Below are 27975 nucleotides of genomic sequence, written 5' to 3'. Positions count from 1 at the left end.
TACATTACTGACAGGATAGCATCGTCGCCATCCACGGCCTAGACACCGAGTCACCGCGAACCTGGGAGTACAAGAAGAAACCAGAACATGGGGGCGGGGTAGTCAACTGGCTGGCCGATGCGAATATGCTACCGGCTGCCATCCCCGAAGCCAGGATATTCACATACGACTGGAACGCGAATTGTTTCCAAGATGCCCCAGTCAAAGCCATTCTTGGCCACTCTGATACTCTACTTGCGCACCTCGCGGAGTCACGAGGCACCGGAGCGCGACCGATCATCTTCGTTGCATCTTGTTTTGGAGGGCTTGTCCTGGCCGAGGTACGAGATCTACTAGAAAAGGTCATAAAGAGGTTCTAACTTGTATAGGCTGTTAACCGAGCAGCACGGGAAGGCAGTCCCTACAGGGACGTTTTGATGTCAATCGCCGGCATCATCTTCCTCGCCACTCCATTTCGCGGCAGCGATGCAGCTCAACAGGCCCAGTGGGGCGTGCTTGTCTACGGTATCATGGGACGCCAGAGTTCGCGTCAGCTCGTTGATGACCTTAACAGTCAAGATAAAGAGCTTCGAAAAATAACACAGTCATTTGCCGAGATCGCAGGGCCTGAGTCGGTCCAAATTCCCCTACGCTGCTTTTACGAAACCAAGAAGACAGAGCTACTAAGACGCCTTCTCCCCCCAAGTTCAGCATCTTGGCTTGGCACTTTCCAAAAGAAGTCTCAAAAAATAGTATGGTGGCTTTTATCTATATATGGCAAGAGGCTAATTATCGATAGCTTGTTTCTGAGAGCTCTGCATGCCTTGACACATTTGAGCGACATGGTCTCAACGCGACCCATTCCGGCATGAACAAGTTTCCTGGCCCCAAAGACGCGAATTTTCAGCAAGTCAAAGAAGCTATCAAGAAGCTTGCAGACGATGCTTCGTCAACTGTCAAAAACAGACAAAAATGCAAGTTTCACGATCCTCCTCGGACATACGTGCAACTTCCTAGCTAACACATCCCAAGCTTCGCATACACGCCATTTCATCGTCCCATTCGGTCGCAATCACGACTTTGTTGGTCGTGAATCGATTCTGCACGACATTGTCAGCCGAGTTCCACCTGATCTAGACAATGACGACTGCCAACGAACCGCAATAGAAGGCCTCGGTGGGGTCGGCAAGACCCAGGTTGCTCTCGAGGCCATCTACCAGGTCCACGAAACACACGACTGTTCCATTTTCTGGGTCCCAACTATCAATACCACCAGCTTCGAAAACGCCTACCGTGAAATCGGGCGGCAGCTAGGCATTCCAGGACTCGACAACGATCAGGCGGATGTCAAGACCTTAGTGAAGCTAGCACTCAGCAGTGAAACTGCTGGCCCATGGCTATTGGTGATTGACAATGCCGACGACAAGGAGCTCTTGTTCGGCGATGAAGGCCTCTGCAAATATCTCCCGTTCAGCAGGAAGGGTTCAATTCTATTTACCACGAGGAATCACGAGGTTGCATCAAATCTGGACATCCCAACGACGAATATCCTCAACATGGCCGAAATGAACAGTAGCGAGGCTACGCAGCTCCTGCACAACAACTTGAGAGAGAGTCAGACACGCGATATGCAGAGTCCAGGAAGCCTTGTTGCTTGTCTTGCTTATCTTCCATTGGCTATCAAGCAAGCATCCTCGTACATGGCCAAGACAGGGATGTCGACTACCAAGTACCTCGACTACTTCCGGTCCGGCGATAAGACTCGAATTAAGCTACTGAGCAGAGATTTCGAGGATCGCAGTCGCTACGATACCATCCGAAACCCGATAGCTGCAACCTGGATCATCTCGTTCGACCACATCTTGAGAGACGCACCACTCGCTGCAGAGTACCTGAAATTTATATGCCTCCTCGCCGAGAAGGATATTCCAGTTTCACTACTGCCTCGAGGAGAGGATGACCTTGCGGCAGAAGAGGCAATAGGCACGCTGAAGGGCTACGCATTCATCACTGAGCGGGAAGACTCAAGTTCTTTCGATATCCATCGACTTGTCCGACTAGCCATGCGCAACTGGCTAGAGGAGGAGGGGGAGTGGACACAATGTTTTACGATCGTGATTCAACAGCTCGCAAGAGTGTACCCAACCTCACAACATGAGAACAAAGAGGTATGGACAGAGTACCTACCGCATGCCCAGGCTTCACTTGAGGGTCGAGGCGAATGTAAGGATGAAAATGCTTTGCACAGACTTCTTGCCAGGGTTGGAAACTGTTACGGTTACCTCGGAAAGTTGCAGGTAAGTATGGAGATACAACAGCAGACACTGGAGCTCAGTACTAGGGTCTTCGGCCCAGAACATCCCAATACACTCGGCAGTATGAATAACCTTGCAATAACGCTTAGGAAGCATGGCAAGTATGTTGCTGCTAAATCGATGCACCGGCAAACGCTGGAGCTTAGGAAAAGAATATTGGGCCCAGAACACCCCGGTACACTTGCCAGTATGTATGGCCTCGCGTCTGTACTTAGCAGTCAACGCAAGTATGTTGCTGCTGAGCGGATATTGCAGCAAACACTAGACCTTCAAAGGGTGGTACTGGGCCCAGAGCACCCCGACACACTCAGAAGTATACATGGCCTTACACTTTCCCTTGAGATGCAGGGCAAGCATAATACTGCCGAGCAGATATTTCAGCAAACACTAGACCTTCGAAGGGTGGTACTGGGCCCAGAGCACCCCGACACACTCAAAAGTATGCATGGCCTTGCGGTTTCCCTTGAGATGCAGGGCAAGCATAATACTGCCGAGCAGATATTTCAGCAAACACTAGACCTTCAAAGGGTGGTACTGGGCCCAGAGCACCCTGATACAGTCGAAAGTATGCATAGCCTTGCGGTTTCCCTTGGGATGCAGGGCAAGCATAATACTGCCGAGCAGATATTTCAGCAAACACTAGACCTTCGAAGGGTGGTACTGGGCCCAGAGCACCCTGATACAGTCGAAAGTATGCAAAACCTTGCGGTTTCCCTTGAGAGCCAGGGCAAGCACGATACCGCTGACAAGGTGTGCCGGGGTGAACCGGACTTAACTGAGAGGATACTGGTTGATGAGCACCCCAATACGCCCACACCGAGCCTGTAGAAGGGATACCACGGAGAAGTTAGTCTTCAATTGAGTGTACTTGAGCCGATTTGGAAGGTTTGGTATCACGGGCAGAACATGCAACTGAGATTGAACAGTGCAATTGTGAAAACCGCAAATCGTGCATCGGCCTTGTTGAAATTCTCCATGTGCGGCATATCATGACAATATACTTAAGCATTCAATCATAAAGCCCAACCAGTCTATTACACCCGTAAATCCATTCGAGTTCATTGGTCGAAGTCACCGGCGTACAAAATATCTCCACGCTCGCCATTCATCCTCTCCCAGACAGATCGCTCATCCAGAACGTCCCGTTTCTCCTCATCTCCTGCCTCGGCCAACTCCTTCGCCGCGTTCTCACGCTCAATTTGAACTGTAAATGTCAGTACGTAGATACGCGCCTAGAGTGAGGATTACTTACCGTGGAGGAAAACGGCCGTTCTCTTTCCGCTGAAGAGCGCGTGGGGAACGTTCGTCACGTTGTCTGAGTTGGCGTCTCCGACGGCATAAACACCACGGATGTTGGTCACCAAGCCAGCTGTGGAATTTACTGCAAGTCTTCCGCCCCAAAGATCAACTCCCATGTTCTCTCCAACCTCGGAAGCCTGCTCCTCGGGGAAACTGCCCAAGAACGCCGCTCGCTCAACGGCCGGTCCCTCGGGGAACTTGACACTGAACAGATCAAACTCCGCGACGCTGGGCAGGCTAGGGTCCTCGTTGCCGGAGGTCCCCTCTTTAAGACGCTTGATCTCGGAGATGGTGCGGTTCTCAATCTTGACCTTGTGGATCTTGAGATACTTCTCCCACTCGGGGCTCTTCTTTTCCGTAGCGGCGCGCAGCTCGGGTGTATCTGTGCCATTGACAAAGGCAATGATATCCTTGTTCAGCGTCAAGATCTCGCGCACAAGGTTTGGGACTTTGTCGAGACTGGCGAGCAATCCCAGCGGCTGGTCCGCATGCTCATGGCCGTCACACCAAGGACACCAGTAGATGCCCTTGCCCCAGTTGGCTCGAATTCCGGGCGTCTTGGGGAGGATATCATGCAAGCCAGTGGCCAGGACGATTTTGCGGGCGGAAACAGTCTTCGGCCCCTCGGAGAAGACGGCCGTCACGGCAAATTCAGTGTTGTTCTTCTCCGGCTCGATCTGGATGACAGTTGCATTCACCATCTTGACGGTGTCATAGTGTCTCAGTTGTTTCCGCGCCGCCCATCTATAGTAGGCCGGAGTCACACCTATACCAAGTCAGACAATACTCCAGTGGGTTATCAGGTGATGAACATACCATCAAAGCCAATTACATCGTGCATGTGGCGAGTTGGACCATTGCGATAAATTCCAGAGTCCAGCAGAAGGACGTTGCGACGCACGCGAGCAAGTCCGCTTAGAGCGCTGAGTCCAGCAGGACCGCCTCCGACAATGATGGCGTCGTAAATTTCAGACTCGACCTCTTCTTTCGGAATGGCTGCAGCATTCACGAGAGACAGGAGAGCTGCGAGAAGAAATGATTTGAGGAACAGCATCTTTGTAACCTATTTCTGTGGTTGGGATTGATGGGAGTACGGAATTCCCAGCAGCTTTGGAAAAGAGGATCTTATAGTAATGAGCTCCCGCAGATGGACCTGGCCTAGAGGCCATCAAGACATGACACAAGATGGAGATGCTCTGAGACAAGGTTGGGAGGATGCTACACAGCGCACCAAGACACAGCTGCGATTGATTCGACTAGAATGATTCCGAGACACGGCGGTATTAACGGTTCTCACCGTGGTCGGCAATTGTTGATCCAGTATGAGCAACTGAGACACGGGATGGGATCAGCTCCCTCGCCTCCGCCATTCTTGCCTGTCCGGTTGTATCCTTGACGGTATGGACCGAAACGGTGTCACGGCATACCCGCGATGCATGAGTTATCCCGCTTCTCCGCCGAGCGAGCAAAGGTGCTCAGATAGCGCAGTTCCCGTCTGCAAAGCGATGGCTGGTGATTTGATTGCATGGGACGTGTCCGACTCATTTGCCAGGGATTCTCTACGACAGCAAGTGGGGATCGATCTGCCGGTGACTCCGGGATCTACGGTACATGCAAGGGCCGGGTGGATGCAGGCTGGAGCTGAGAAGCAAGGAGGAAATATGCATAACGATACATGACTTAACTGGCCGAGCATGTATACCCAGATGCGAGATTAGAGAGAGTTTACCGCTTCCTTACGAGTCAGTGAGGTGCGGCTCAGACCAGCGGGCTTCCCGAACGCCGTGGCTGGGAAGGTTCCGACCGAATCGGATGTAAGCGATGCGATAAGGACAATCCCATAATTGCTCTGGCCATTGAATGGAATATCGTATGATCGATTATGTTTGCGTATCTCTCACCATACTATTCAGTACATATCAGCTCGGTCCCCGCCGTGTCTTGACCTACATCAACGTACACACGCTAACCTACAGATCACACAAATACAGCACTGCAGCCAACATCGGATTGAAAACTCTGTCGATACTTTCCCAACCGTGCCACAGATGACTGCAGGTCGGCTTCACCTAAGTTTGCAGCGGTATTTGGCGGAAATGCCAGGGCGAGCGGGATCTGCCGGTGGAATATAGCGGCCCGAAGCCCGCCCGCATCTCGGTAGTACACCTACGGATCGCCGCAGCTTGCGAAAGCAGCGTCGATCTTTGTGTCATGCTGACCCGCGTAGAATAAGGGGGACGAGCTGGCGTGAGACGTTGGCTGTGTGACTGGGATTGTTTGGACGTCGGTCATAGACAAAGCCAGAGCGCAAGACAGCGGCATTTAGCGGCTCTAGTCGTTGATGTCCCGGCCGAACGGCGCCGTCGTCGGCCTTATTCTTCACATCTACACCATTAACACGGCGCACGAAGTAGCGTCAAAGTAGATCCCAATAAATGGCCAAATGGCAATCAGCAATGTCCATTTCCCAAGGTTTTACGATCGGAAGTTTGCACTCGGTACGCGTATTGTTTGAGTTCGGGGCTATTCCACAACTAATCTCGATGACGCACATGGCGACGGTATCCTGCGACTTTTATTTTCCATGTTTTTTCCGGGTGATAACTCCAAAGGCAGCATTGTATCGAATCAATTTCAGTCAGAGTGCATCCTCCCATTCATCCTCTCCAATTGTCGAAGCGTGGCCGAATTCGACCTTTTCGTATTCTCAGCACCGATTTAGGCCTCTTCTCCGTTCTGGCCAATTCGAATACGTCCCTCGGTACCGAACCCGTAGGACCAGTAGCCTCCCACCTCGGTGGTGGTTTCGCGATACTTGCGCGAGGCAAACAGCAGCCAGAAGCCGAGAACGGCCTTGCTCAAAACATCAAGCACGCCGTATGTGATGATTTCGGTATCGACCGAGGTCTTCTTCGCGCCGGCCGCAACGCCCCACACACTAATTGATCAGCTGCGTTCTTCGGCGAAGGAGGGAGACTTACACGAGATAGATGGCCCAGAGAATGAGAGAATATACAGCAAGGGAACCGAATAGCTTGGTAACGTTGTTTTCCCTGGTATTTGCGACTCGAGTGCCTTGGACGACAACGTGCCAAACGACAAACAGGTAGGCAATGCAACTGATGGCATACCAACCCCATTTCTGGCCCGGGTGAACATGTCCAAATGCAGAGAACGTTGCAGTCAAGGTCATGATTAGATTCGCCACGACCGCCATGAGGGTATGAGCTCCGTCGATACCAGCAAGCAAGAACAGCTCGAATACAATGAGCGGCATCGTCAGGCTCCAGTCGATGTAGCGAGCCCAGAGGACCTGGCGACACACGTCGAAGTACGTGTCGGGTACATGCTTATGGTGCTCCCTCTGTGCGGTGCAGTTGTAGGCCGTTGTCTGGCCCGAGGCCATGGCAAAGTACGAGATGGCCGAGATGAGGGTGGTCAAGGTGGTGATGACATGGAAGACGCGGCGGGACACGGGGATGTTCCAGGACAGCAGTGCAAAGACGGCCGACGAGATGACCATCAAGGCAAAGACCACCCAGAGAGCTCGAACTCCGTCATGGCTGGCAGTTTGGTACTCGTCCGGCGTGGCTAAGAGGCGAATTAGTATATTATGTCTTCATCGTTGCTCGGCAGACATACGGAGGACGGTGGGGATAGGCCCGACGATGGGGTGTGTTGGCTGTAATGCAAGCATGTTTTCGAGTCTTGGACGACGAGAACGTCGATATCTGTAAGACGTACAAGCAAGAACAATAGAAATTTAATCGCGTGAATTGGGGTGATGAATTTTTATATGAACGGCCTTAAATGACAAGTCAACATAGACCCCTCACCGTTGGCCAACGCAAACGTCATCCATGACAACTCGACTGACAATGGATCGCTCGGAGCCTGTGGCGATGCGGGGAAAACCCAGGAACGCGAATTGTCTGGACAGAGTCGGACGTTGATAGCGTCACCATCACGTAATCCTGAGCGTTGAGAGGATGACAGGATTTTCGCATCATAACAATGCCTGTTGTTGTCGTATGGGTGACGGCCGGCAGTTGGATTCGTTGGGGGTGAAGTCCAAGCGGAATACCGGATGGCGATGCGACGGTGGATTAATTGCGATGCGGTTGCCGATAGGGTAAATTAGTGAATGGCGCAGCACCGATAGAAGTCACCTTAGACATCGAATTTGATGGAAACAGACGTGAAGAGTGTCAGTGCAACTGGGATAAATAACTGACGCGGATGGAAAATGACAGAAGTCAAACTGCACTGTTATACGGAAACTCGATTAGACAATGATCCGTATTCAGGAGAGTGAGATCGCTTCTTCTGCGTTAAAATGCAGTCACTAGGTAGAAGCTTTGTGGGCGACGTCTGTGTCTAGGTAGTGCGTGGTGCGTCGCATCTAGGGTATGCAACCACATATATCAATTCGGGCTCGAATCCCACAGCGTATCTCATATCATGTGAATTAACAACAGAGGGCGGGGAAAATAGGATGCTCGCTTTATGTCCCTCGAGTTGCAATGCAAGGTCAGCAAGAACACCGCGGAAGACCTGTATCCGTGTGGAAGCCTACCCGGAGGTCCCGGGCACACCAAGTCATCAAAGGGTTGGAATACGTGAACCGTTATTCCTTTTTTTTCAGCTGGGTAACGTAGAGACTTGAGGCAAATGAATATGATGGGTGTTATTGGAGAGAGGCAATGGTGGTACGGCAGAGATGATGTATGTATGAAGAGCACCGGATCACCCCCGGTGAGAATAGGCAGCAAGACAACCGCCACAGTGGAGACTTGGACTTCAAACACGTTCAATGACGAGCGATGTTTGTAGATTGTGGGAGTTGGGATTTTATCAGGCAAGGGTTGTTTGTGCTACGAGTGACAGCACGGGTGGGCAGTCAGCCAGCCTCTTCCTCAGCGTCGTCAGCATATGCGGTGTATGGCTGTGCGGTGTATGGCTGTGCGGTGTATGGCTCACATGTGCAACTTGGAGATGGTGAAACAAGGCGAGTCATAAATACCTAAGTCAGGCAGTGGGAAGGGAAGAGAAGTAGACGGAGGAGAGAAGCGGCGCATGTGCTCCGGGGCGACATGTAGAGGCAGAGGGACAAGAAAGCAGGAATCAACAATGACGCCGACTTTTCCGCGATGGCCTAATGCATCGGGTATCACAGGCAAAACAAGGACACCAGGAGGCGGAGGCCATCAGACCACCTGTTTCTTGCTACCCCATCTCCCCCATCCCGTCCAGCTCATCCATGCCACACTCATCAGCAGTGGGGACCCCGGATTTCAGTTGCGGGCGTGGAGCCGAAACTTCGGGCCGGCCCCGTGCGGAAAGGTGAGAAAATATATGCACGCGCTTCACTCTCTCGTGAGAGAATTAACCGGGGTAATCTTTGTGTGCATCTTGGGGGGATCCAGTCATAAGTGCGGGTGGTCGAATCCCTCCCCAGAACGACCAAGAGGGCAGCTGAAGCCATCATCATCCGGTGATCGGATACAGGCGCTGTGACATGTGAAAGCGCGAAACAGCACGAGCAAAGGCGTCTGCACCAGCGGCGGTACCTACATCATAGCGCACAACAGCCCGGCAGGCATGTCCTTGCGGGGAGTTGGGCCGCTACAAGCGCTGGCCGCCGTCCAACACCACACATTCCGGTACACCCTCCACTCCCTCCTTCGGCTGATGGTTAGAGCATCCTGGGGTGGGCCACGTGCCCCTGTAGAGGCTGCGTCAAACATGGCACCGCGCGCCCGCCATTGGCCGCCGGCAGCGGTGTAGCAGCCCAAACCGGGGAGCGGAGGGCTCGTTTGGGGGGGTCAGATGGGCGCCGGGGGGGGGAGGTGTCAGAGAATTTTTGCAGCGGACATGGGCCGCCAGGTGACATTCCACAGGGGGGACGAACTGCAGGCTGCCCACTGGACGGCCCCCCCCTTGGGACGGCCCCCCCCTGGGACTGCCCCCTGGAAGCGACGCTCCCCACGAATCTGCGGAGCGAAATGGCGGGGAAGGCTGCACGTAGGCGAACACCCCACAGAGGTTTGGTCATGGGCCTTTGTCAGATTGCCAATTCGTCCATCTACGAATGACAGCAGCATCAACTCGAGTCAAGTTGGATACTGAATTAGTGAATGCCCCGTACGCGCTCAATATCTGTCTGCATAGCATTTGTCTCACCATCTCATCGCTTCTCTCTGCGTCTCCGAGACAAACCGCTGCTAGACAACCCGCAAAGACGTCATCCCAGCCACCGCTGCGGATACTTCTGCCACCTTGGTAGCCCGCTCATCGGCCCCTCGGCCCCTCGCTTCCCCGATTCTCAACCCTCAACCACCATCCCGCCCGTATCCTACACCTCCCCCCGAACCTCCCAACTCCCTATACCCGTTCTAAATATACCCAATCCTGCCTCTAGTTTGCCTTCAATCGCCCTCTGCCGTTCTTCGCCGCCCTCACGCTCCTCCGACCGACGCTCCTCCACCGCGATCCCCTCTCCTTTCATCCGCGCGCGCATCGTCGTCCACCGCTCCTCCGTCATGAGGTAACGCGCCGCCGCCTCTCGCCCCCAGACGTCCTCAAGGCGTCTCCCAAACATACAGTCTGCTCCGTGCTGGGACTCACCATGGCCGACCTGCTTGTCCAGGCCCGCTCCGTCCCGGCAATCCACTCCAAACCCAACAAGTCGGCCGCAAAACCAAACACCAAGGCCAAGAGACCGCCCTCCTCCAAGCCTACTCCCGCTCCCGGCGTTGTCGCCACCCTCCAAAAGGCTCTCAAGGACGCCAATAATGCATACCAATGGTGCAAGGACGGCTTGACCGAGCAGGAGCGGGAGCGCAAGAGGCTCGTCGAGCAGAGGCGCCAGATCCTGTGCGCCAAGCTGCAGGATGTAAGTCGCCAGCCCTCTCCATGAACCTCACTGACAAGACCAGGCCGACACCAGAACCCAATGGGATGCAGCCGCCCAAGAACTCGACGTCCTCGAAGGAAACGAAGAGTGGAAAAAAGACTCCTCGACCGGCGACTATAACCCCGACCTCATCGAGGAGCGCCTCCAAGCCCTCGACAAGGCTCGCGCCAACTGCGATACCCGCACCATGATGCACCTCATCCGTACCGCCCTGTCTCGAGATCTCGGCGGTATGGATAACGTCGACTTATACCGCCACTCCTACTCGGGAACCAAGCACCTCATCGAGCGCTACGTCGAGTCCACCATCCAGACCATCGAAGCCGTCGTCACTCAAAGCCAACTCGACCACGGCATTGAGCACCGCGACTTGCTCGATGGCATCCTGTTCGCCCGCCAGAGCTACGGCCGAAGCGCCCTTCTCCTGTCAGGCGGCGGCACCTTTGGCATGGCTCACATCGGCGTGCTCAAGTGCCTGTTCGAAGCCAAGCTCCTGCCGAGAATCATCTCTGGCGCCAGTGCCGGGAGCATCGTCTGCGCCGCCATGTGCACACGCACCGACGAGCAGATTCCGGAACTCATCAAGGAGTTTCCCTACGGAGACTTGTCCGTGTTCGAAGACCCAAGCGGCAATGACGGCGTGTGGGACAACCTGCGCCGCTTGCTAACAGAGGGCAGCTGGTCCGACATCAAGCACCTCTCGAGGGTCATGCAAGGGTTGATAGGAGACATGACCTTTCAAGAGGCGTATAACCGCACCCGCCGCATCCTCAACATCTGCGTCTCCACCGCCTCCGTCTATGAGCTCCCCCGGCTTCTGAACTACGTCACCGCTCCCAACGTCATGATCTGGTCGGCGGTGGCGGCTTCATGTTCAGTGCCGCTGGTCTTCAACGCCTCACCGCTGTTGGTCAAAGAACCGGCCACTGGCGAGCACAAACCGTGGAACCCAACTCCCCAGCACTGGATCGACGGCTCCGTGGACAACGACTTGCCCATGACCCGCCTCTCCGAAATGTTCAACGTCAACCACTTCATCGTCTCCCAGGTGAATCCGCACGTGGTACCCTTCCTTTCCAGAGACGATCACCTCTCACCAACCGGGCCGCTCGAGCGTGATCGCTCAACCCGAACCGATGACCTGGACTGGGTCTGCACTCTCACATCCCTAGCCAAAGACGAAGCCCTGCATCGGTTGCATTTCCTGGCCGAGATTGGCATCATGCCCAACCTAGTCACCAAGTTCCGCAGTATTCTTAGTCAGAAATACTCGGGAGACATCAACATCCTACCTGAAATCAACATGAACGACCTGCCGCGGCTGATGCGGAATCCCACCAGCGAGTTTATGATTAGAGCTTGTCTTCTCGGCGAGCGTGCCACATGGCCCAAACTCAGTCGAATACGCGACCGCTGCGCCATCGAACTAGCGTTAGATCACGCCGTCCATCGGCTACGAGCCCGCGTCATCTTCTCCGAGAGCCAACGAGACCTCCGACGGATGCACACCGGGAGGGGGAAGCTCATGTTCAAGGGCCCGGAACCGCCCATGGCCAGCAGCGTCGTGATGGGATCGAGTCTGGAGATGAAGTCGTACAAGCGTCATCGCCGGCAGTCGGGGGGTAGCCTCCAGCTCGCCGACCGGTGGAATCTCCTCGACAGCGCCATCACCGACGATGAGACGGAGCAAGAAGAGCGTCTTGAGATGCAGTCACGAAGGAGTCGGGCCGGATCGCCCGTCGCGCTGCGCAAGCCTCGTCTCAAGCGTGCCTCGCGCAGCCAGATTCACATTCAGATGCGAGAATTGCACGTGAACCTAGCGGAAGTCGACGACTGCGATTTCGGCGTCGACTTTTCCAAGCCTCTGACGCCACCCTCTCACCTCCAAGCCAGAGACAAGATAGCCCCGAGCATCCAAGACGTGGTGCTCGAGGAATCTGGGACGGCTACTCCCGATCCTTGGTCTGACCATACCTGGCGGTCGAGGGGCAACTTTACGTCTCCCGCGGAAGATGCAGAGACGAGCGAGGCGTATCATTCCAGCGATGGAATTCGGGAGGACACTGACGCAAGTGACCCCGAGCCCTACGAGGCACAGCCCAGAGACGACCCGTCCAAATCATCACAAAGCTCCGGCAACATCAGTCCGTTCCGGCCAGAGGAGCGGGCGGGGTGGGTGCTCTGGGACTGATCCGAGGCCAGATGCGACCAAATGCAGGTAGACACACGGCGGTAGAGCATATCTGGCGAGGCGGCTACACCCTCGCCTTCATTTCAGGGTAGCATCTCTGCGGGGTGCATGGAAGTTTGGAGTTGGATGGGTATTAACGTTGCATGGCACGGCGAACAGGAGGCATCAGGCTAGTTCACGGGAGATCAGGTCATCTGGGGAACTGCAGGCGGGGGAAGCATTGGGCGTTAGATGGAGACTCGGCGACATCACCAAGACTGTTTAAACGCGCACATTTCACATGAACCATTGAGTGCAAGCTCGTGACTGCTGGCATGTGTTTGGTGGTTGCATCGTAGACGCCGCAGCATGTGAAAGCGGCTACTCCAAAACACGTCGGTCACTTGAGATGAAGGGATGAGCCCCGCCGCTCACTCACCGAGATCAAGTAAATTTAGAGTCTGAGGCAATCCGCGATTCATAGTTATATGGAACCAACAATTATGACGAACAAGTAAGGCGAATGAGCAAGGTGAAGAGGATCCGTCCCCGAAGGAAGAAACGAGGCAGAGATTGGACCCCGCCATCACCAACCAGGGCACAAGTCCACATTCAGCAGAATAATACAAATAACAACCACGGGGAGATACATCGAATTCTTATCTAGTTCTTTGTAAATTTGATGTTCACGTTAACTAGATGCACCGGTATTCACAAAAAAAAACTCAAGTGACGCTCCGGTATTACGCCCCCAGCCCACAACGATCGATAATTGCAACTGCATTATATCTCCACCGCCAGTGAAGAAGCGTAGGTCAAACCCACATGTAAAAAAATGGCAAAAAAGAGTAGATGAATACGAATATTCGCCTGCATTGCGACCACGCCAGGAGTCGAACCTAAGGAGGAATGTTAACCAGTGCTCAAGCGGAGTGTTGATGCAGATACGGGAACTAACCTGGAATCTCTAGAGAATGGGGAAATCGGTAGACCGAAATCTAGCGCCTTAGCCATTAGGCCACGCGGCCGATGGAAAATTGGCAAAATATTGCGGTATATACAGTCCTGGTGGGTTGTGAGAGGTTTTGACCCCGCTGTGGAGTTTTGTGGTGATAGTGGGGCCAGCTGGGAAGGTGCGGATGAAAGAAATCGGCTAGATGTGAATTAAAATACGATTAAAGTGTAATTGAAACACAGCCGGGTCTTTGGTTCCGATTGCGCTTAGGGTGAGGAAGAAGGATACTTGGTTTTAATTCTGAGTTTCAAATACTTTGTTTTTACTCCAAGTATACTCTCCAATGGATATTTGTCAGTGGTTTTGCGGTAGTGCTGGAGAGTTGACAGTGGAACGTAATAAATGCAGACTGCAAGGCATAATACTTGTGGTTAGAGTATACATTACCAGGTTACGTAATAGTCAGGTATAAAGAATAAGTTGAAATTTAAAACTTTCCCTGACCGTTTGTTTGTGACTATTATCTCTTGTGGCATATATCCTCGTCTTTTATATGCTATCACGAAGAGTGGCACCAACTAGCGCAACATCAAACGGGCGAGCCGCATCGCGGTGACAACTGACATAGCCACTAACAGAGGAAGAAAATGGCGGTCAAGAAGGAGATAGCTGTATAATTAGGGGTCCAAGCCATCAAGTTGCTAAACTAGATCTTTAGCCTGTTCCGCCACCGATTCATGAGACCTCGTTGAGACCCCCTACATTGTTAGTGAGCCGGACCCGCTTTCAACTGCACAGCGAAAAGGCCTCCAGGTTACCCTATACCACATCCGGTCTTCACACCGATATTAGAAGCGCTTGACATGATATAATAAGTATCCCGCCTTGTGTATGGCTGCGGGGCCGGACGGCTCGGGCGGGAGCATAGTATCGCTCCGGTGAGATGGTCGGTAATCTTGAGGATGTCGGCGGGGTTCGAGAGCCAATCTAGCGGGAGCTCGACTTGGCAAGAACGAGACGAGGGGGAGGAGCACCTGCCGTTGGCAGGGATGGCCGACTACGCGATGTGATGCAGAATTGTGTGATGGGCTTGGCTCTCGAGGCAGAAGCAGCAGCGCGGCACTGGCGCAGCATGGAACTGCACCTCATGCGCTAATATGCCATGATTTACGTGGGGTGTAACTTATCATGTAGCAACCTGAATACAGCTTGCAGTCTACGGACCAGGTCCCCCCAAACGAGCAGTGTACAAGTAAAGCCGAATATACGAATAATACCCACCGGCATGGGATTCCCGTGGTGTCCAGCGAAGCCAGATACCGTGTCCAAAACGCTGTTGCCCGGATCCGGACACATTCCTCGCTCACACACAGCCACTGAGACGACTCGCCGACTTCCGACGCATCTCACGCAACCCCGCCCCGAGGACCCAGACGCCCAAAGCGCTTGGGTGCCAGCCAGGCGCAGGGGGGTCGCCCGTGGCGGCGAATTGGAGCATCTGCAGGCGTCGTTGCGCCGCACCGCGCGACGATTGCGTCAGGGACACGGCGATGGCAGCATTGGCGCGCTGGATGGCACAATGGCCTCGGAGTGGCCAATGGCGACGCCCGCGCAGCACGCAATCCGCCGCCTTGCCGCTTTGGGGTCAGTGAGGGGCAGCAGCTCTGGGCGAGTTCGATGGTGTCTGGACACTTTGAGGCTGCGCGTTTGGGCGAGTTGAGCGCCGCTGCTGCTTGTTTGGTGGTGGATGGTGGTGATCAATGGCGCAAGGGAGGGGGAGGGGTGTGTCAATTTTTTATTTTCTTGTCGTGGTTGATGGCGGGGTTGAATGCCGAGACAGAGCTGGAGGGGTTGAACTAGCGCGGGGTTGTTGTTCTCGAGCTTCTGGGCTGAGACAATAACAGCTCTGATCTGGCTTCAACATGCCAGAGTGCGCCGGTTTCAGCAGTTATGGGATCTGGAATTTGGCAGAGGACAAGCGTATCTATTCTTTGGTATTTCCCAACCTATCCGCCGTGAACAGATGCACGAGGCAGCACGGCAAACCTCTGGTGGTGTGGTGTGATCGCCCGTAAGCCTTCCCGCTTTGTCCAACCCGTCGCCGCCCCCATGTCTTGGACGGGTGCGAATATCACCGCAACAGTGAGCTCCCCATCAAGCAAGGCACTTAATCGACATCCTCCTCCGTCTCCGTGGCGGGGGCGTGGCGTGGGTGCGCAATCGGCGCTGGGCGGGACGTGTGAGGCGTCGCCGTAGCCAGAATGCAGCTTAGAAATCTTGGACGCTGTTCGGGCTCTTCTTCCAACCAAGCCAGGCCAAGCCCAGGGGACCAGCAAGGTTCCGTTAGGTCCCCGTTTCTTTCCATTGCCGGCACCTGTGTTCACGGAGTTCGTACCGGCCACCTCGGGGACCCCTCCTCTTGTGTCTCGCTCTCTGTCTCTCTGTCTCTGGTCTATATAAGCCGCCCCCGCCTGAGCTACGCGGAGCTTCCCCCTCTCCCTCTCCTCCTCCCTTCCCTCCCAAGCTCTCCTTCGATACCCTTCCAAGTCAAATCACTTCTCCCCCGTCTTTAGACAAACACCCACAACACCTCACAATGGCTGCTCCCGCTCCCCTCCGTCTGGGCTCCATCGCCCCCAACTTCAAGGCCGAGACCACCCAGGGCCCCATCGACTTCCACGAGTTCATCGGCGACAACTGGGTCATCCTCTTCTCCCACCCCGAGGACTACACCCCCGTGTGCACCACCGAGCTCGGCGCCATGGCCAAGCTCGGCCCGGACTTTGCCAAGCGCGGCGTCAAGCCCATTGGCCTGTCCGCCAACACCATCGAGTCCCACGAGGGCTGGATCAAGGACATTGCCGAGGTCACCGGCGGCAACGTCACCTTCCCCATCATTGGCGACAAGGAGCGCCAGGTTTCTCTCCTCTACGACATGTGAGTTTTGCTCGGTAGCCGTCTGAAGTACGGGCAGAGTCATGAAAACACCAACTGACATTCCCCAGGATCGACCAGCAGGATGCCACCAACGTCGACGCCAAGGGCATTGCCTTCACCATCCGATCCGTCTACTTCATCGACCCCAAGAAGACCATCCGCACCATTCTCTCCTACCCCGCCTCCACCGGCCGCAACGCCAACGAGATCCTCCGCATCATCGACTCTCTCCAGACCGGCGACAAGTACCGCATCACCACCCCCATCAACTGGGTCCCCGGTGATGATGTCATTGTCCACCCCTCTGTCAAGAACGAGGAGGCCAAGACTCTCTTCCCCGAGTTCCGCATCGTCAAGCCTTACCTCCGATTCACTCCCCTCTCCAAGGACAAGGTTGCCGCCTAAAGATGTCTCATCCAGACTCTCTTTTCCCACCCTCCACCATATCATGATACCTAGCGGATGAGCAAGACAAGGAGCTGGGCTAGACGAGTTGATCTAGTACGACTGGCCCGAGGAGCTGCACAGAATACCAAGTGTCTCCGAGATGCAAGTATGGAAGGCGGCATGCCTCGGGTTTCGGAACCATCAACTCTCACCTAGTTCCTGTTTCGACCTCCCATAAAGCGGATGGGCCAGATTCAAGCCATAGTGCCCATAAAGAAAAAAAATAAAGAAAATGATCAAAAAGTCCCTTCGTCGATAAGCTGATTGACTGTGATATGATAAGAGGGGAAGATGCCAGGATGACAACAGCAAAGATGGCGGGATGACAGATGACATGCGTGATTTTTCGAGCTTACCCAACTTTGAACAAACTCGCTATCTCTTCTGAAGGATCAATCACCGTCACAGCTCGTCACATTTCAATTCTGACAGTCGTGGCAACCAACTAACCAAAGCTTACGCACCACGAGGCGTGAGCGCTTCGGACCGTCGGCGACGCAGTAGGATGTGTTTAGTGGGGAACTCGCCTTAGCTAAGCTGGAAGCTCCGCCCAAAGTGGACGCATGCGAGTTTGCTGACTGTTCTGAAGGATCCACTACTCAGTTTCATCTTCTGGAATCTCAACACTCGTTACTTTCTTCACTGGCTGTTGAAAACGATGCGTGGGAATTTAGTAGTTGCAGAGAGAGACCTGAAACTATGATCATGACGTGTTGGTGATGGGGAATCGACGCCACTGGCTTGACCTTGGCTGATGTTAGACGCTTTGCATAAACCTGGATCTCTGTCGTACAAACTCAATCGCCCCTTAGCGTAGTGTCGGCCACGACCTTGCTGACCAAAGTCCAGACTGCAAAGTCACCTCTCGCGCTTAATGCCCCTATTATAAGGCTAGTCGAAAGCATCGTCGTCTAGTTTTCTCACTGCCAGTCCTCACTTTGACGGCGGTAACTGTACAAACACACTCATCCTGGAAACGCACGCATCCTGGAAACCCACTGGCCATCATCTGATCCCAACTGTGCCCCCACGGAGCATCCCGTCCCACCCACACAGCGATGCCAAGTGAAGCAGATAGATTTCTCCCAAACTCAAATCCTCAAAGGATCCGACCATCAATGGACGGCGTGGCCGAGTCTCGATTCATGACGTTGAGTATCGAGACTCATCGTCGAACCGCGGATGCGGCACGCGGTTCCCTGCCCTGGTACGAGTAATCCCCCCTGTTCCCAACCCCCCGTTTGACTCGTCCTCCCCCGGCCGTCATCGGGGGGACTACCTTGGGGCCCGGGCGTTTGGGCATTGCGCGAGCCATGGCCCAAGCGAATGCTGACGGGGCCGGCGCCCGAGGCGAGAGAGAGAAGACACCGGGGGCCCTGAGAAATAGCGCTTCCAGAAATGTTCCTCCTATCCCGAATGCCCGGAGAAGCCACCTTATCCGGTGAGGCTTCAAGTCGCTTGACTCCCCGGGCACCCAGCTAGCCGCTGTTCCATCGTGGTGCTTGTCCTGAAACGACCCGGGGAGGCGGATCGGGGCCGGGGCTTTAGTGCTTCCGAGGGTTGTCTGGGAGAGCGAGCGTTGGTTACGTTGGTTACAGTTGGTAGCATTTTGTTCGATGCCACACGCGGTGCTGTGTATCCTCAGCCAGAACGGCCAGACGGTGGTGTCATCAACTCACGAAAGAGGACCGAATCGTCAGGCTCGTGCTTAATACGAGAAGTTTCGGTGAGGCCATACCAAGCTGCTGAACTGAGGTTTTGTCTCGGACACGTTTCCTTGGCGTAGTTTGGCAGGGGATTGATTTCCCACGTGGTGGACACGGAGTGGGTGTGCCAATGCGGTTCAGCCCCTGGCCTGGAGAAAACTTGGCAAATAATCCCTTGACTGGCTTCGCTCGCACAGGTTGTAAAGGTACTTGGCCATTAGTTCAAAGGACAGGACGCCAAGCTGTGTAGCCACAGGACAGCAGCACGAAACCCCCCGGTTTAGTGGTTGAATCCTGTGAGGCCAGGGCGGGTGCAGCGCAGTGGGGATATGGGAAGGTCGTCCGCACGGAGACGGACGAAACAAATGCCGGCAGACGTGATTGATCGCCATTACAGTACCAGCTGGAGCACTTAACAGAGAATCCCGGTGCTATACCGCAACGTCAGCACTGGAGACGACTTGTCCGCAGCTCTTCTCCCGGGCGCCGTGGTGAGCCGTAAGCAGCATCTCGTATTCCGGCGTCGTTTGTGTCGTCGTCTGGCGTTGGTCGGCCGAGTTGCATGGCGCGGCTGTTTCGACAGCTGGAACGTCGTTTGAGGACCCGGCCGCGGCGTGGAAAAAACAAAGACCAAACATGCAAACGCCGGGGTCCGGTCCATCCCGCGTTGTGCTGTGCCTCTTTCTGCAGCGCACAGCGCATTCTGGGCCGCCCCCAGTTACGTAGTAGGCCTAATGCAGCAGCCAGAGCGTGCGCTGGAGAAAAGCGCTCCAGGGGTCCTTGCGCCGTGCGTCCAGTGGGAAGTCTCCGACGGTGTGGGAGCGACATTTTGATGGCGTGAAGCAGCTTAGCGGCTGGAGGCAGTATGGCGGCGCGAAGGCAGTTTGGCGGCGTAAAACAGTTTAGTGGCGTGAAGCAGTTCGGCGGCGTGAAGGAAGCGTTCGGAGTATGGCCCAATAGGACTGAGGCAGCTGAGCAAAGCAGTCCTGTCTGTATGTGATGTGATGCTGCACACAATAGAATGCAGCGTCTAATGTCCGTGGAACTGTCCACTGAGCGCGGCGGGAAGGTGCGAAACCAACCTCCAGCTCCTCCAGCGTGGCTTCCGTCTGTGATTCCCATCTTCGGAGTCGGTGGCTCGATTGGTCAACGGAACAACCTAGCTGCCGCCTACCGCATTCCTCATGTGCATGTGTGACCCTCAACACCACAAGAAAACATCATCAGTAATCACTGGGTTTTGTCTTTTCTAGCAACACCGCCCACAAACGACGACCCAGAACCGAGAATCGCCATCACAATCTCCCATCTCCATCTCTATCACTCCTACCACCACCACCACCACCACCACCATTACCATCTCAATCGTCAGCCTCAACCGCCAAGCATCAAGCATCAAACGTCAGAGTGCTACATAGTACGCGCCGTTGCAACCCCCCGGCCTCCCCGACTAACCCTCATCAGGGGATCCGCTCCACCGTTTTGACCGACCAGAAAACGCACCACCACGTCCCTCCTCCGTGGGCGTCCGCGCTAACATTCAACCTACGCACCCTTGGGCCTCCCCCGACCCAGGCTGCTTCCAGGCTCGCCCAGGCTTCCCCTCCAATTCGTGTCTGTGCGCCCCTATCCCGCTACTTACGGCTCGACGCTACCGCTTCTTCGACGACGCTCCGCCAGGGGACCAGACGGACCCCAAAGAGGCTGTTCGGTTGTCTGACAGTCTGCACGTCTGTCACTTCAGCTGGGGGGCTTGCGCTGCACTGGCCGACTCAACCTCCGAGTGTGTGTCCACATCGCACATCGCCATATCCCTTCTCCAACGCACGGAAATTGCACACTGCAACCTCCTCGACCGATCGCCCCGTCCCGTCCCCGGCCTGCGCCTGCGCCTGCGGTCCCCTTCATCACTCAACCGTACCGGTACTTGGTACGTCTAGACAAACCCTGGTCAACACTGTCTGCCAGTCTGCCAGTCTGCCCGCCTGCCCTGCCTGCCAGCCGCCACTGGCCCCCAGTTCGTTGCTGGCTGCTCCAGTGCTCCTTGCCTCGCCCGTGCCGCGATCCCCATCTCGGCCGTTGTCTCCAGACCGAGCCTCAACCCCCGCGACCAGCGACCAGCGACTGGGAAACACGACGGACCCTCCCGTACGCCTCCTTTGCGCCTCGTCGTCGAGTTTCCGAGCCTCCGGCCCAGACCCAGACTGCGGCCCATTCTCCAGACCTCGTACCCTGCCTGTCTTGCCTCGCCTCGGCCATCTCCCCCCGTCTAGTCTTCGAGACCCATCTCGAGCGGTGACGTTCCCCGGCCCGCCTTTGCTTGGCTTCGGGTCGTGTTCGTGATAATCCGTACACCAGGGTGAGATCTCCCGTCTGCTGGTTCCTCTGATCCCTCTGCTGGTCCCGCCTGCTCTTCATGTGGCCCCGTCTTCTCGTCCTCCCCAGTCACCTGCTTTGCGTCGCATTGTCCTTACATCACCCCGCCATTTCTTCCCTTTCCTTTTCCTTCTTTCGTCCTTCGTTGTGCCAGTCCATGCTGCCCTGCACCCGCGCTGCGTCGCAACCAGCCGATCACCATGGCCGACCCTTCGGAACTGACTGTTAATCAGGATCCTCGTGCTCCCAACGACGACTACTCCACCTTTTCAGACTCCGAGGCCGAGGAACGACCCCAACCACGGACGACCAGTCGTTATACTCCCGATATCTTCTCCGGTGTCTATCGAGGTATCCGGAGGTTGCCATCCGTCAAGCTCCCCCGAAGTTCCTCAATCCTCGGCCTGAAGAGCAGTTCCTCGCCAGTTCCCGATACCACTCCTCCTCCCCCGCCTCCGTTATCAAAGACTCCCGAATCGTCAGCCATCCAGCATGTCCGAAACCTAAAACTCCAGTACAGTCTTGCGAAACCTCTACCTCAACCACCGCCCGAGTCTACGAGTCCGCTGCAGCCACCTGCAGCCAACGATCTGCCTATTGTTCTCGAGGACGACGACGACGATTTTTCAGATATTGATATACCCATTCCCACACCAACCGCCGTCATGGATAGCCGAACGAGTACCATGGATTCAAAAACATCGGCACCGCCAACTGCTCAGGTGTACGGCCAGGACCCCAATGCTCATGATATGAATAGCAGCGTGAGTAGTTTGTCGAGTCAGAGGCAGGACGGCTCAGACGAGAACCTGAAGCCTAGAAGCACTGGTTCTGCATCCGCTGGACCATCCCCGGCTGTGTCTCAGGGTAGAACGCCCACTTCTGTTGGAGGACCCTCCCAAGGTGGTCCGTCCACTCATCTTTCTGGTTTGATGTGCAATGTTCACCGGACTACGGGGCGTGAGCCGCACGCCCTTGTGGGAGCTACAACGACTATTCTTGGCGACAAGCTCTATGTGTTTGGAGGACGAATCTTGTCTAGAAGCCGACCTGCTCCTCTAACATCCGACCTGTACGAGCTGGATCTGATCCGGCGACACTGGACCAAGCTCGAAACGAGTGGCGATCTCCCCCCTCCCCGGTACTTTCACTCCATGTGCCCCCTGGGAGACACCAAGATGGTCTGCTACGGAGGCATGTCACCTGCCCCAAACCAGCCTGCTGGAGGCGATCCGCAGCAACCGGAAATCACCGTCATGTCCGACATTTACATATACGACGTCACCACCAAGATGTGGACCTTTGTTCCTACGCAAGATACTCCTCAAGGCCGATACGCCCATTGCGCTTGTATTCTACCCTCATCCGCTACGTTCTCTTCGCACCGTGCACCTCTTTCTGCGCTCCAACATAACCCCTCAACCGGAAACCCGAACGAGGGACGAATTGGAATCAACATTGTGGGTACAGGGGGCGCTGAAATGGTGATTGTGGGTGGCCAGGACGGTGGAAACAACTACATCGAACAGATCAGCGTATTCAACCTCCGAAGCCTTAAATGGACTTCAACTCAATCCCTGGGAAAGAGTTGTGGCGCTTACCGTAGTGTCGCTGCGCCCCTTACGCCTGCGGTTACATCCAAGATTGGCCGTGCGTACTCAAATGGCATGCATAACATGGAGGGTGGGATCAGCCAGGAATCCCGGGAGCCGGGGTCTTCAATGCTTATCTACTCCAACTACAACTTCCTCGATGTCAAGCTGGAACTGCAGATTCGGTCGTCTGACGGGACTTTGACGGAAAAGCCGATGACAGGAACCTACTCCCCGCCTGGTCTTCGATTCCCTAATGGTGGGGTGATTGACACCCATTTTGTGGTGAGCGGGACGTATTTGACGTCTTCTAAGCAAGAGTATGCTCTCTGGGCGTTGGATCTGCGGACCCTTACCTGGAGTCGTATTGATGCCGGAGGAAGCGTCTTTAGCCAGGGCAGCTGGAACCGGGGTGTTCTTTGGAACAGACGCAACACCTTTGTGATCCTGGGCAACAGAAAGAGAAGTCTCGTCGACGACTATAATCACCGACGCATCAACTTCTCTAATGTCTGCATGGTGGAGCTCGAGGCTTTTGGGTTTTATGATAACCCACGCAAGACCAGCCCCCTGTCGGGCTTCATCTCCGCTAGCTGTCCCTATGCCGGTCCTGGTCTGAGTCTTGCGCGCAAGGCTGGGTACACGGCTGGTGGTCGCTACCACTCGAGGGCGAGCGAGGAGCTGGGTGAGAAGGCGTTTACAATGCGCGAGCTGGCAGATATGGACATTTTGTGCATTGGAGGCGAGCGGATACCAGTCAACTCGAGGATCGTGGGACGACGATGGGGACCTTACTTTGTCCAACTGTTGAGGGAGGGGACGGCGACGCAAGATGGCAGTGATGCGATGACACTCCGTTCTACTCTGGCGAGCAACCCTCTGCGAGCTTCGGCCATTACGATTACGCCGAGTTCCAGGGCTGCCGAGAGTAATATTTCGATGGCTTCGACGCTTGTCTCAGGAGGCTCAAGCACCCTGCCGCCCGGGACAGCGTCGACGAGTGCCTCTGGTGGTGCAATGCCTCCCGGCGGTGATAACAACCCGAATGCAGCGCCCACGCCACGATCACTCCCGCCGAACTCACGACCCCGATGCCTCTACCTCCCGCACACGTACCTGACCATCCAAGCTCTGCTCCACTTCCTCTACACCAGTTCACTGCCTCCTCCGACATCTCCGCTCTGCACCCCTCAGATTCTGTGCTCGCTGCTACAGATTTCTCGCCCATATCGCATCGATGGCCTCCTTGAAGCCGTGGTTGAGCGACTACATGCCTTGCTGGATAGCCGAAACGCGGCTGCTGTCTTCAACGCCACTGCCATGGCTGCTGGTGGAGGCCGCGGAATCGATGGGTCACTCAACCCGAACTTCTTCGTTGGTGGCTTCGACCCGGTTGGGTCGCCGACTGCTACGTTGGACTTTTCCATGGACGGCACGGCTATGACTCCGTTCGTGAATGAAATCCAGAGTCGCACTGAGGGTCTCAAAATCAATACCAACGTGCAGAATTCGAACCGACCATCCAGCGATGAACTGTCAGCCAGCAGCACTAGCGCAAGCGGTTCGGAATGGAGCTCGTCGGAGATTGGAGGCAGCGAGAAAGAGACCTTTGTATGGAATGGTGAGCTCAGCAGCGTGATTGGGCTGCAGAAGCGAGGACTAAGGGGATTGATGGAGGGAAGAAGAATGAGGGAGCGTACCGGGACGGCTCCAGCTGCCACATCTGGACCGGGTTATGGTGGCGGCCCTAGCCAGCGTGTAGGACTCGGGATTGCAGGATCCTAGAGTGGTAATGATGGTGAAGGACAAGCATATGGGAGAAAAGGTGGACGCGAAAAGCATAGCAAGGGGATGTCATATCCAGACATGTAACGACTGACGGTCTACGTAGAAGGAGGAAGTCGACCCTGGACGAGTCGACGGAAGGAAATATCATGGTAGACTAATGGGATATGAATGACAACTTCAAACTGTGTCTAGTGGCACAAAAACTAACTGAACGGGGTCCGGATATGAAATGTTGTGGAATACCTCGAGAAGGGCTATGACGCAATCAGCATCCGGGTCGAAAGCTCCTGTGGCCTCTCCAGGGTTTCCAACTCATGAGGGTTGGTGTTATTGACCTCGTCAATACTTGATGTTCGAGCTTCGACGTTCCGTGCCTCAGCTACTTGCCTTCTCTTCGCCCGCTGGTTAAGGAACCAGAAAAGACCCGCCGCGGCAAACCCTACTGATATCCCAACCCCTACTCCTACACCTAAGCCGACATTGCCTGAGGATTTGGCGTCGCTTTTACTATCTGGCGATGGCGACGATCGGGCCGGCGGGGTTGTCGATACAGCCGTTGACAAGGCCGTCGAGGCTGGGAGGGTTGTGGCGATGCGAACTGGGCTGCGCGAAAAGACGGCAGTCGAGTTGCTGCAATTGCATCCGTCGGCGAGATAGCAGCAGAACTTGGACTCTCCGCACGGTATGACGCCGGTTCCTATTACTACTAAACAGCCATGTTAGCAGCCTTCCCGTCCGGCCGAGTCAATGCCATACAGTCGCACTCGTTAACGCAGGTCGAGGCGTTCCAGGTCGGGTCTGAACAGCCGTACACGTAGTAGTTGAGCGGTGCTTTTGCGGCACTGGGAGGGAGGCAGAAGCCGTTCGTAGCGCATGCGTCGCCTGGTTGGCAGCACGAGGCTAGGCCGTTGCCGTCGGCGGAACACGCAAGGAGGTCTGGGTTCTCGTTGCCGTCCTGGTCGTAGCACCTCGCAGACATGATGGGCGAGCGTTTGAGGATACAGGGAGTCCGCAGAGGGAGTCGAAGGGGTATATTAATACTACAATGTATCGAGTCTTCGTTTTCATTTGGTCCCTACCCGCCGTTACTACATCAGTTGCTGTAAGCGCTCTCAGCCTGACTTGACATTGTCGCCGTCTTAGTGGTCGCCTGATTTGACAAGAGTTCGACATTGCTTCAGCTTTCAGCCACCACGCTGACCGGTCAAGGGCAGCCGCGCAACTATCCAATGGCTGGGGGGGGGGGGGAGCGTGGGGTTGAAACATACACAAGAAGTAATTGAGGCCAACGGCGTTTCGCCTGGCTTGCTTATTGGGCAGTTCTAGACGCGGCGACGGCTCGGGTCGCTCAGGCTGTCTTGGTACGGGTCGTGGGATGGTGGTTGCTGCTGGAGAGTTCTACCCCGTGAGATTGAAATGCATACGTTGGATATGGTCTTAATAGCTATATGTATGGGACTTTTCAGCTGTGGCTTGCTATGAAAGGGAATCTGGACCTAATGGGTTGTCAGCACAAAGATGTATACATATACATATTCAGGAACCGTTTCTATCCGGCTACTTAATAGCAGAGTTGTGAAACTTCCAGAAACTGCCGTGGGCTTTCTATGCGAGGTAGCTCATGAATATTTGGCCTTGTTTATACTCGAACAATTCCTCTTCTCGCACCTCCTCTTCGCCCGATAACTCAAGAACCATAGAGTAGCGGGAACAGCCGACGCTGGTGATATATCGACGCCGAGTCCTCCGCCAGACTGATTGTGGAGCTGTTGTTGCTTTGCGATGTGCTGGTTTCGAACATCGAGCTACTGTTTTCGATGTTAAGTTTGATGAGAGAGGCGCTGTAGCGACGCTCTCTGGGGGGATTATAGTGACTTGAACCCGGCTGAGTGAAGAGGCTTCGGTGGAGGTGTTGCAATCGTATTCAAGGTCGGTCGTAGCGACAGGACTTGGAGTTTCCATTTGACTAAACGCCATTCTAACCTAGTCCTAAAAGAAATAAAATAAAATAATAACGGGTTCTGATTTGGATAGCCAAGGCGTGTCAAATAGCCTCGTCTGCAGCAATGATTATCGCTCCAACCCTTTTTCCTCCAGCCATGAACAACAATGTCTGTGCCACTCAGCGCCATGGAGAACCCATTAGTCACGCGGCCGTATCCTGCGTGCAGCTTGAAACGAGGCGCAAGAGATCAGCAGACCAGGCTACGAGGTCAAGGTCCTTATTACTGTAGTGGCTGTGTGTGTTGTGGACAAGGCAGGGTGACAATGTCACTGCATGGGACTTGGAGATCGAGATGTTTAAAGGTTCTACCTCCCATAAACGCCTCGAAATTCTGTCCTCGATTAGCCCCATGAATCTATACTCGGAAGAGGCCGACACGAATATCCCCGGTCGACAAGCCCGTGATTGGTTTGCTACCGAATTTGGGTCAAGCTCAATGTAAGGTGCAAGGACATGAAAGCGAATCAAGATGAAAAGGGGGCGAGGTGCAAGGAGACAGGTATAGACAATAGCTAAGTCTACAAATAGTCAAGTCTTCAAATACTACCACATTGTCTAAATTCTTTTCTCCTAGTTAAATTGCGAGATGAAGTGATTACCTGGATGCAAGTACCCAGTCAGATCTTCACGACAGCTTAAACTTGATAAATGAGGTGAATAGAGAGTGACTTTCCAATTTAAATACAATAAACCTCTTCTTCTTAATATGTCTCCTGTATTTTAGCTCAATATTTTACATTGAATATAGCAGTGACTATTTATATCATTGGGTAACCTTCATCTCGTTTTTTTTAGTTGCTGCAGCCCTATTCGTTCAAGTACTGAGCCGAAGAAAAAAAAGGAGTCAAAGTAAAGGAGAATCCAGTCCTCATATTCTTGATGTTGCCTTTTCGCTGATAATGGAGAATCATAGTCAGCAAACTGGCCTGTGCTAATCTCACCAGTCAATAGAGAATAGTCGGATGTTTCTTCAGCTATGCTAGCTTCAGCCTTGTGTCTGTTTAGGCACTCAAGTAGAAACTGCTTTTCGTTGTCTGTAACGGCAATATTGTCCAACAACATCTCGGCCTTTTTCTTTAGTGGCAAGGTATCAAGATGACTAGAGACTGGCAATTCAGCTTTGTGACCTTGGAAGCCATTGGAAGAAGAGACTTTGAGGATGATTGGTAGCCAACGGGTGATCGCAAGCTAGATGCAGCATCAGAAGCACATCTCCCATTCTGTTGGTCCGTGAGGGTGCGAACTCCAGGTCGTTTGTCTCGAATGTTCTTAGGGATTGCATCCAGCTCTTCCTGTTTTGGCTTATGTGAGTCAAGAGGCTTGTTGACGTCGGCCGATGATGTTACGATTTAAAAAAGCCGATATTCCAAAGATCTGTATGTATAATAGCTATCTTGCCTGGTTCATGATAGCAATGCATCAATAGATGGACAATTTATAACAACGTAGAGCGTAAGAATTCTTGCGTATTGTCATTGTTGATTCATCTG

General features: G+C 54.4%; 9 protein-coding genes across 9 annotated transcripts; 5 read left to right on the top strand and 4 right to left on the bottom strand.

The window, feature by feature from the left end:
• Positions 1-20: 20 nt before the first annotated feature.
• Positions 21-488, top strand: BGZ61DRAFT_312399 (uncharacterized protein; the record flags this gene model as incomplete). The annotated part of the gene is made up of 2 exons (XM_046238826.1): positions 21-320; positions 369-488. Coding segments are annotated over 2 exons (420 nt in total), but the record flags the coding sequence as incomplete, so codon positions are not given.
• On the top strand, positions 418-3002 carry BGZ61DRAFT_405158 (uncharacterized protein; the record flags this gene model as incomplete). Its single annotated transcript, XM_046243133.1, has 3 exons — positions 418-731; positions 779-953; positions 1012-3002. Coding segments are annotated over exons 1-3 (2388 nt in total), but the record flags the coding sequence as incomplete, so codon positions are not given.
• A 350-nt stretch (positions 3003-3352) lies between these two features.
• Positions 3353-4647, bottom strand: BGZ61DRAFT_541211 (pyridine nucleotide-disulfide oxidoreductase-like protein; the record flags this gene model as incomplete). The annotated part of the gene is made up of 3 exons (XM_046255014.1): positions 3353-3498; positions 3547-4359; positions 4410-4647. The coding sequence occupies 3 exons, from the start codon at positions 4645-4647 to the stop codon at positions 3353-3355; spliced, it is 1197 nt and encodes a 398-aa protein (XP_046094585.1).
• Positions 4648-6311: 1664 nt separating this feature from the next.
• BGZ61DRAFT_486846 (opsin-like protein) lies at positions 6312-7290 on the bottom strand (the record flags this gene model as incomplete). Its single annotated transcript, XM_046249898.1, has 3 exons — positions 6312-6531; positions 6575-7184; positions 7236-7290. 3 exons carry the CDS (start codon positions 7288-7290, stop codon positions 6312-6314), a joined length of 885 nt encoding a protein of 294 aa, XP_046094584.1.
• A 2648-nt stretch (positions 7291-9938) lies between these two features.
• On the top strand, positions 9939-13153 carry BGZ61DRAFT_467243 (acyl transferase/acyl hydrolase/lysophospholipase). Its single transcript, XM_046247754.1, has 2 exons — positions 9939-10488; positions 10532-13153. Exons 1-2 carry the CDS (start codon positions 10222-10224, stop codon positions 12698-12700), a joined length of 2436 nt encoding a protein of 811 aa, XP_046094583.1. The 5' UTR covers positions 9939-10221; the 3' UTR covers positions 12701-13153.
• Positions 13154-13320: 167 nt separating this feature from the next.
• On the bottom strand, positions 13321-13712 carry BGZ61DRAFT_467242 (uncharacterized protein). Its single transcript, XM_046247753.1, has 2 exons — positions 13638-13712; positions 13321-13578 (listed from the first exon to the last, which is right to left on the bottom strand). The coding sequence occupies exons 1-2, from the start codon at positions 13691-13693 to the stop codon at positions 13371-13373; spliced, it is 264 nt and encodes an 87-aa protein (XP_046094582.1). The 5' UTR covers positions 13694-13712; the 3' UTR covers positions 13321-13370.
• A 2518-nt stretch (positions 13713-16230) lies between these two features.
• On the top strand, positions 16231-16976 carry BGZ61DRAFT_486843 (thioredoxin-like protein; the record flags this gene model as incomplete). Its single annotated transcript, XM_046249897.1, has 2 exons — positions 16231-16571; positions 16640-16976. The coding sequence occupies 2 exons, from the start codon at positions 16231-16233 to the stop codon at positions 16974-16976; spliced, it is 678 nt and encodes a 225-aa protein (XP_046094581.1).
• A 4116-nt stretch (positions 16977-21092) lies between these two features.
• On the top strand, positions 21093-24838 carry BGZ61DRAFT_467237 (uncharacterized protein). Its single transcript, XM_046247752.1, has one exon. The coding sequence runs from the start codon at positions 21301-21303 to the stop codon at positions 24475-24477; it is 3177 nt and encodes a 1058-aa protein (XP_046094580.1). The 5' UTR covers positions 21093-21300; the 3' UTR covers positions 24478-24838.
• Positions 24839-25135: 297 nt separating this feature from the next.
• Positions 25136-25485, bottom strand: BGZ61DRAFT_467236 (uncharacterized protein). The gene has a single exon (XM_046247751.1). It carries the CDS (start codon positions 25457-25459, stop codon positions 25187-25189), a length of 273 nt encoding a protein of 90 aa, XP_046094579.1. The 5' UTR covers positions 25460-25485; the 3' UTR covers positions 25136-25186.
• Between the last annotated feature and the right edge of the window lie 2490 nt (positions 25486-27975).

This window comes from Ilyonectria robusta, assembly GCF_021365365.1.
Source record: "Ilyonectria robusta strain PMI_751 chromosome Unknown BGZ61scaffold_56, whole genome shotgun sequence".
NCBI lineage: Eukaryota > Fungi > Ascomycota > Sordariomycetes > Hypocreales > Nectriaceae > Ilyonectria > Ilyonectria robusta.
Note: the sequence above shows the minus strand (reverse complement) of the source record. Positions and strands in the feature narration are given on the sequence as shown.